The sequence below is a fragment of the Anser anser genome (assembly GCF_964211835.1).
Source record: "Anser anser genome assembly, chromosome: 3".
NCBI lineage: Eukaryota > Metazoa > Chordata > Aves > Anseriformes > Anatidae > Anser > Anser anser.
The window spans coordinates 81354941-81363448 of NC_139722.1; the positions used below are offsets into that span (position 1 = coordinate 81354941).

General features: G+C 40.3%; 1 protein-coding gene across 3 annotated transcripts in view; it reads right to left on the reverse strand.

Annotated features, from left to right (window-relative positions):
• The window catches only part of ERO1B (endoplasmic reticulum oxidoreductase 1 beta), a 32810-nt gene extending 24401 nt beyond the window's left edge, over positions 1 to 8409 (reverse strand). For all 3 annotated transcript variants that reach the window (XM_083828136.1, XM_083828137.1, XM_083828135.1), the window contains exons 1-3: positions 8108 to 8409; positions 4042 to 4161; positions 690 to 773 (exon numbers count right to left, since the gene is read on the reverse strand). In XM_083828136.1, the coding sequence (XP_083684262.1) occupies positions 690 to 773; positions 4042 to 4161; positions 8108 to 8191 (288 nt within the window). In that variant the 5' untranslated portion in view covers positions 8192 to 8409. The remainder of the gene's footprint in view (positions 1 to 689; positions 774 to 4041; positions 4162 to 8107) is intronic.
• Positions 8410 to 8508: the final 99 nt, after the last annotated feature.

Consider the following 8508-nt stretch of genomic DNA (forward strand, 5'->3'; position numbering starts at 1 on the left):
GTGACACTAAACATTGGAAGTGTCTTGCAGTTTACAAAATCAGGTGTTTTTTCAAACTATTGTTTTTCATCACTGCTTGTTGAATCCTTGTTGAATGTGTTAAGTCACTGCACAGAAGACTTAGTAAATCCAAGGAAACAAAGACCTAGACTCAATGCTACAAATACACTGTTGGGACTTTGTATACACGAGAACCTTAATCACACCTACCCCCAGTCTCTAAATATTAGAAAATAAGATGAGAATGACTACCTCTAGGAATCATTTTCTCCCCCACAGGTAAGTTACCTATTTTACAGTTGTGTTTATTTTGAAAGAATGAATGTATCAGTGTCAGAGATTTTGTCTAAGATAGTCTTGATTTTATCAGAGAGCTGAATCAAGCTACACGTGGATTGGAATACATAGCTATAACTGCTGACATTCTAATAATTATTATAGCACTTCACTTACATTCTGTGCTACCATTTCCTTGAGGACATTATACAGCCTGTCTGGAAAAGAGATTTATTCTAAATGAGAGGAAATAACAGAACTATGTTTACTTACCATTGGAACTATGAAGTATGTTTTTACAAAGGTTTTAAGTTTACTATAGCAGAAAGTACAGCATACAGTATTACTCACTGAAAATAAGCAAACTGCTTAGTCAAATGTCCCTTTTCTATTTTATGTTATTTGATCCATACCTCAGGACAAGGCTCTACATGACAATCTTTGATAGAACAATGGCCATCGTCAGCCCAGAATGGACACGGTCTCTTCAGATTGACCTAAACACACAAAAACCAAAGGTTACAATCAATATTATTTAAGGCAACTTTTAAAACAGAGAGCTCCCAGTATCAAGTCCTTTCAAATTAAAGAACGATACAAAGAAAAGGGTTAAATTTAGTACTGACATACATACATTGAACTAATCTCCCTCAGAATACAGAAGCTGAAGCTTGGCGCATTGGAGTTGTTAATAATGGTCTGCAAACGGACACATACACAGAATATTAAAGCCCAAATTAAATCTGTCACTGTTAATGTAACTTAAAAGCAGTAAATAAACTGCTAAAAAGGCAAATCAGACACAGCTATAAAATGGCTGTACTTAATTAGTTGTATTTGTACTAAACTGATCAAGGAAATATATTTCATGGAAGACAGGAACTAGTACAGAAGTTTATAGTTCAAATTAAATGCTTGAAGGATTTCAGATTCCAAGCAGTAAAAATAGACAAATCATTACTACACTTCATTGCTCTAGTCAAGGAATAATGGGTATCAAAATAGTAATGGATTTAAATTAAAGAGTTGATGTTGTACAAGTATAAATAACAAAGAGAAACCACTTCAGAAACATTACCAGCAAATCCTGTCATGCTTTCTTGTCAATGATCCTATTTGTCATCAAATGGCAGAACACTATATATACTAGTATCTACTACATAGCAAGAGACTCAAACACTTTGCGATTACATTTCATGTGGATTGTCAATATGAAAGTCAGTTTAAAAAAACGTTTTGCATTAGCCATATATACACACAGACATACATGTGATAACACACACTTGGACCTCATCGTTCCTACACTGAAGACTACAGACTGAACATTTTCTTGTATGATCAACCAGAAACACTATGGAAATACACCATCTTTGAAACCTAAAATTACAAGTAAAATACAAAACATTTACTCTCAGCAGTTATCACTATTTTTGGACAAAAATACAGAAACAGTTTTACAACTTTCAAAGTAAAAAAAAGCTATTGTTTCTCAGTTTTCCTTTAGCAAAGCCTATACTAGTTTCCTTCAGTTTATAAATATTATCCAAAGATATTAAACTGAAGTCACTACTTAACCTCAAATCATTTAAGTAAGTTATTTGATATATTACTTTATATTTGAAGCTCTTCTTGCAGATATTTAAGTCTGCAGTTGGACACAGCAAGAGTTCTAATAAAACGCACTGTAAAATTAAGCCTAATACTCCAAGGACGGCATCAAGTCCTTGAACAATTTCAACACAAACTTAAGAATTAAAAACACGCTCAGAAATATTATTTAGGTCTACACATCTTAAGCCAGAAAACTAATCCATATGCTAGCTCATGGGAAAAGACACATACAAGCTGTACAACAAATGGAGTCGTACACTGTAACAGAATTCCTGTTGTAACTCATCACTACCACCACAGTGAGAGCTGGTACACAAAACATGCCCTCCCACCGATTTCTACCAAAAAAGCACACCGAAACCAGCTAATATTGTTAGGATACAACCTTCTTCAAAGTAAACCCTAACACACTTATGCAGTCATGAGGGCCAGCATGCAGTCCACCCATTGCTACACAGTATTTAGTAATTATAGAAAAGAATTGGTCAGAAAATCAAGCTGAATAAATAATTTGGGAAGTTTTTCATCCTTTCCCTTCTGAATAAGCAGCAGTTTTTTTTGTCCCCGCTCAGAATCAAGGAAGTGCTATGGAGTCAGTGCATAACTGGTATTGATTAAAGTACAAGGACTGTACAACCTCAGTTGGGCTCACAAGTGTGTTTTGTGTGTGAGCACAGATATTGCTTAGTTACTTGGACCTTGCATCTTCCTATCTGTTAGTAATATCAGTAATGCAAAAAAGCTTCAACTCCTGACTATCGCCCAGCTCTGTGTGTTAACACACCGCATTTTGCTGTCTCAATTCTCTACCCACTGGAAGAATATACCTATCCACTGAGGGTGAATCAATAATACAGATAGATTCCAACATGATTTGAAGTATTGGTTTGGCGTCTGTCATGCAGGAAAATTGTAAGCATTAACTACTGTTTGTACACTCAAGCATACACTCCTTTTGATGAAATCAAAACTGCATGAAAGATGAGGTAGGATTATAACAAACCGTGATTCACAGACTGCTATTGAAATTAAGATAAAACCTGAATTTGCAGGACAAAATTACTGTTGTATAGTTTGTACAAAACCTTGTATACATGCTAGCCCTCTCTTTGAGTTCAATCTTCCTGTTGCCTCTAGAGAAACTAATTAACAGAACCAAGTAATATTTTCCCTCAGGTTGCATATACCTTACTTCTCCTGAAAACTCAAGTTAGAACTGCATCATGTAGCAGGAGGAAATTCAGGATGAAGTTACACATTATTGCTCGCTCAGACTACAAAGGGAAGACACTAGTGCTTCTCCTTTCTCACATTTATAACCCCATCTTACATTAACTTAATACTTGCCTGATCCCAGACCAAGTAAATAAGTTGCTACATCCTGAAAAAAAAACCAAAAAATCCTGAAAAATCTACCAGGTTAAATGGAAGCGCTGGCATAACACGCAGTCAGACAAGGCCAAGATATAAAAGCAAAGAAGAAACAGGGATGGCCTGCTCTGAAGAGGAACCTCTTTTTTTTTTTTTTCTCTCCAGTGTCAGGTAACCATCTGATGAGCTCAGACAAAACGTAACTTCATTTTCAAGCTAAACATATCTGAAAATAAACATATCTGAAAATAAAAGTCTTATTTTGCTCAGAGTCTAACAGAGAGAAAACAATTGTTGAAAGACTTAAGTGGTATCACAGACCAATTGAAAATTTGTTCCTATTTTTCGAAGAAATAAAAGCTCTCTAGATAGCAAACAGTAACATCAGAACTAAGCTGATAAGAAAAGGAAATCATCGTAATATTTCAATTTCAAATTATACCAGTTACTTGGAAGACAAGTGCTGCATGCTGTCAGAAAGTTGCTAATATACAACCCTTTCCCAGATGTAGGTGTCTGAAGACATTGCCTTGAAAATTACCACTTATATGTTGAATGAAAACAGTAAATTTGCTGTCACTGACTCCAGGATTAACAGACCAAACACAAGACCTCTTACCAGTATAACTTCCAGGGACTGAAAACCTGCTATAACCAAACAAAAGAACTGTACATTTCTAAAAGACAATTTAATGCAGCCAAGTCGGTTGGTTTTCTCAGTAACCCTCCCTGTATTTTATGGATTTCATTTAAATTATTCAGGGAAAAAGTCACTAATTGTACCTTGTAATATCTGAAGTAATCACGTTCTTGCAGTTTCTGTATTTTGGGGAAGATCTTGAACGTATTGAAGTCATCGATGCTTTCTATGTCACATAAGCAATCATCTAGGACTCCTGTGAGCTATAAAAAAATACATTGGATTGATTTTTAATCAAGAAATGCAGCATTAACTGTGGAAAAATCCTCTAAAAAGATGACAGTCAAAAGAAATAGTAGCAAAATGAAATTCCGCAGCAAATAATTTATTTCTCATTATGTAACATACTTTACACACCCAAAATTGGAAAATAACCGACCTTTGCACTTTTTAGCTTAAATCCACCTTCAAACACAATGCTGAATCAATGTTGGACTACCATTTTGAGCCCTGAAATTTGTTTTGACGGATTCAACGTATAGAACATTCTACAGAACGAGCAGCAAGATTTTCCAAACTACAAATACGCATTATCTTAGCACAGAATTGCATACCAAGTATTCAACTAACGAGCATGCAATAGAAGGATTCCCCCAAAAACACAACTATGCACTGTTATCCTATCTTTTTCATTTCTTCTTAAAAGTACAAAAAATTCCAGATAGTTTCTTTAGCAGTATGGGAGAAAGGGGCATGGGTACTTTTGTGCCCAAGAAGTTAGTAACTTCACAGTTAAATTCTGCAAACAAATACAGATGTCTGCACCTGGTTTTGCTAATACTACAAGGCTGTAAACCTATCATGAAATTAAGTCGGAACTTCCCAGGCTCCATCACTCCTGTGCCAGGACCACAAGCTTGCTGGCACTGAACTAGCCCAGGACTGCCCCTGCAAAAAAGCGTGCACAAGTGCCGAGGAAGCCCAAGTGCTGCCAGCACAGGAGAGGAAGTAGCACTGTGCAAGCAGCAAAGAGAGGCCCCAACAACTGAGCAGATTAAGCTACGGCAAGAGTTTTGCTAGGAACCTCACAGTGCCTTAATGAAAGATAGGAACAGTAAAAACATGATTCTATGAACATTTGTGACATAAATTTAATGAAATCTCAACTACTCCTCAGCTTCTTCACCAAATAGAAGCACCTTTGAAAGGCCTTTCAAAGGTACATTTGAAGGCTTTGGTCCATATCTAAATGAATGCAATCAAGCACTGCTGCTAACTACTACTATTCTTCAGCCAGATGTGAAATTTGTCAGCATAACCGATGGCCTAGAAAGCAAATAAAATAGGAAAGCCTGCATATTTTGTATCTTGTGTAGGCTTAGAACTTCTCACTACTAAAAGGTTGTGTGCAAAAGGAGAAGAAAAACATTGTGTTTTTTTCTCCATAGATTTCACAGCTAGATGAGATGAGGTTATGAAATCGTCTCATCTGTTTTATGCATGATAAATCACTCCACTACTTTACAGCAAAGATACCATTATATAACCAAGCTTGATATAAAAAAAAGTCACCAGAAACCACACTGTAGACTTCTGCTCTTACGAAGCAGAAAGGAGGCCCAGGAAGTGGATTCCCCACCACCCCAAGAGAATACAGCGAGGTTATGGCAATAAAACATTTTAGTAGGAAATTCCCCTTCTATAGATCTTACTTTCCCTGATACACTAAATAGGCTGTCACAATTCTGCAGAGTAGTTACAGTAGTGAAGTAAAACTCATTTAAGGGAAACAACTTCACCCCAAGTCTTCCATGCTGTTACACTTGCTTTTGTTAATGTTATTTAACTTCAAACCTGCGCAAACAGCTCTGGAAGACTGTATTCATTAACAGGCTTTTAAAAAGCCTAAAGACCTCACAACCCACACGACTGCCAACTTCTAAGTGAGAATACAGAGGTTATTATTGATATTTACAGAAGTAAAACATCCATGCATTTTAATTTATAATGATTTCATTGCAAAACTCAACTTTTCTCATCAATCACACATGCATAAAGTAATTTGGCCATCTTTACAGGTAACACCTTACCACTAACAAACGGCAGTACATTCTGCTAAAATATAAAAAGGCAAAAAAAAAGGTAACTCAACATTTTGCTCAAATATTCAGCTATATTAACAGGATAACTACCTGAAGAATAACAACACATTAAGATGAAAGCAGAGTGAGGAGGAGCTGAGAAATTTTCTTTGGACTTAAAGATGAGGAGTAGGAAATAATTCTGATGCTCGCCTCCCACTGCTTATAAAAATATTTAGACCATCCTTGCAAAACCAAAAATGCTCTAGGGGAAAATGTTCCCAATCAACACGCTGTACTTACATGCAGTATCAAATACCCACGGAAAATAAAGCTGCAGTCCTTTATTTAACTAAGTGAACTAACTGAAGTTACACCTTCGCCAGATGTCTCTGACAACACATTGACTCTAAGAACACCTTTCAAAACGCAGTGCGTTTTACTCAGAAGAATAAAAAGCGCCGAGAATAATCCACCCCCCAAACTAGAAGAGGGCTCAAATTTTTAAGAGAAAAACTAACGTAGAGTAGCAAGAACAAGCAAGCGAAACTCTATTTCCTTGTCATAAGCTTTACAAACCGGAGCAGTTGGCTCCCTGAATACATAAAATTGGAAAAAAAAAAAAAAAGCAATGTTTCCTTGGAAGGCATGTTCTAAAATTAAACTATGCTGTATATGTACCAAAATACAATTTACAAAGTCATTTAACAGCACATATGAAAAGCCAATACTGCACAGGAGCGGAGTCAGCTCATGGCACGCTAACTCCAGCCGCCCTTGTCATTAGTGCCGGTGAAGTCTTCAGTGCTCCGACTTGCTTAATGACAGATCACTAAGAAAATGCACAAAACTGCTTTGTTTGTCAGCACCTGGATCTGCCAGTGAATTTTCAATGCGAAGGCATGAAAATAAGAACAACATATTGCACAGTTAACACTACCTATTGCACGACCTACTTTGCTATTCACACAACTCATTTTTTGCCCTTTTAAACTGAGCTGCACTAGTTAACTTAAACCACAAGTACACAGTCAAACTGTACTGGAAGTTAGCACAACTTTTCTTACCGTGGCCAAGTATCAGGCTTCCTTTTAATCTATCAATTACTTTGAACTTTACGATAAACTCTAGAAGCATTAGCCTAACATAAGTGTGATCAAAGTCAGACACAGACTAGTTTCTATTCCTTGTTTCTAATATGCTTATCAAAGTATTTCCACATATTAAAATTAGTTTAGTTTTTGTACAACTATCAGCTGTACTGGAGACGGCAAACTTCTCCAAGATAAATTGAGCTTTCACACAAAAAGGTCGGTGTTTAACCTGCATCGATGAAACACCAGCCAAGTGTACTCAGCACTTCAACGTTATCAGAAGCCTGAACAAGTGCATATACTAACAAGCAGCATATTTACACAAACAACCTTATTAGTGCTATCAGGTTGCTGCACTTTAATTGCTTCAACAATTAGAAGACCACCTGGGACACCGCTTTGTTCCTTACCGCTTTACTCTGCCATGGCTGCAGAACAAGAGCAAAACTACAGGTAATACAACTCCAAGGACTAATGGGCAGCTTATCTTTCCTCGGCGCAAGTCGAACTGTAGCTGTTTAAACTCTCAGTACAATGTAATAACAGTCCTACGAAATAGCCGTCTCTCTGCCAAGCGCCGTGAGAAAGCCACGACACTTTAATACCTGCGTTAAGGGCTCCAATTAAGTTAGCGCTTTGTTTCGCTAGGACAGCTGTTAGGTAAGGGATTTTTTTAAGCCTCAGACAACTTCAAGTTACAACCCAAAAACGTGCAGCAAGGTTTCTGAGCTAGGCTACTCGCCGCCTTAGGCGGTCAGCCACACAGCAGCAGATGAAGCCCAGAAGACGCAGTAAGCACAGCCTTGGACCCCAGAAGCGCTCTGCTCCACGTGCTCGTTCCTCAGAGCGTTTTCGTGCGGGCTCGCCGCGACGCCCGGGGCCGAGCCGCAACCCTCCCCTCCCCGACACGGGGCTGCCCTGCCCCGCCGGCTCCCTCGGGACGGCGCTGCCCGGAGGCCGAGGGCCGAAGCCGTGACGGAGCCCCTCCCGCCGGCCCCCCCCGGCCGCCCGCTCCCCCCCGCCGCGGCTCCCACCTGGGCCTCCGCCGTGAGGACGCAGCCGAGCGCCGCCAGCAGCCGCAGCGCCGCCCCGCTCCGGCCGGCCCCGCCGCCGCTCATGCTGCTCCCGCCGCTCCGCTCCGCCCGGCCGCGGCCACACGAAGCGGGCGAGGCTCGGCAAAGCGGCGGCGGCGGCGTCTCCCCCTGCCCGCCGCGCCCGCAGCCGGAGCCGTCGGGCGGGGGCGCCGCGCTCGCCTCGCCTCGCCTCACCCCGCCTCAGCCCCAGCGCGCACCGTCCCCTCGCGCAGCAACCGCCGCCCGCGCGGCCGCCCGGCTGCCAGCCCGCCGCGCAGCGTGCCGGGACATGTAGGTTGCGCGCGCGCGACGCCCTCCTCCGGCTACTCCTCCTCCTAGCGCTCCTGCTCCTGCTCCTGCTG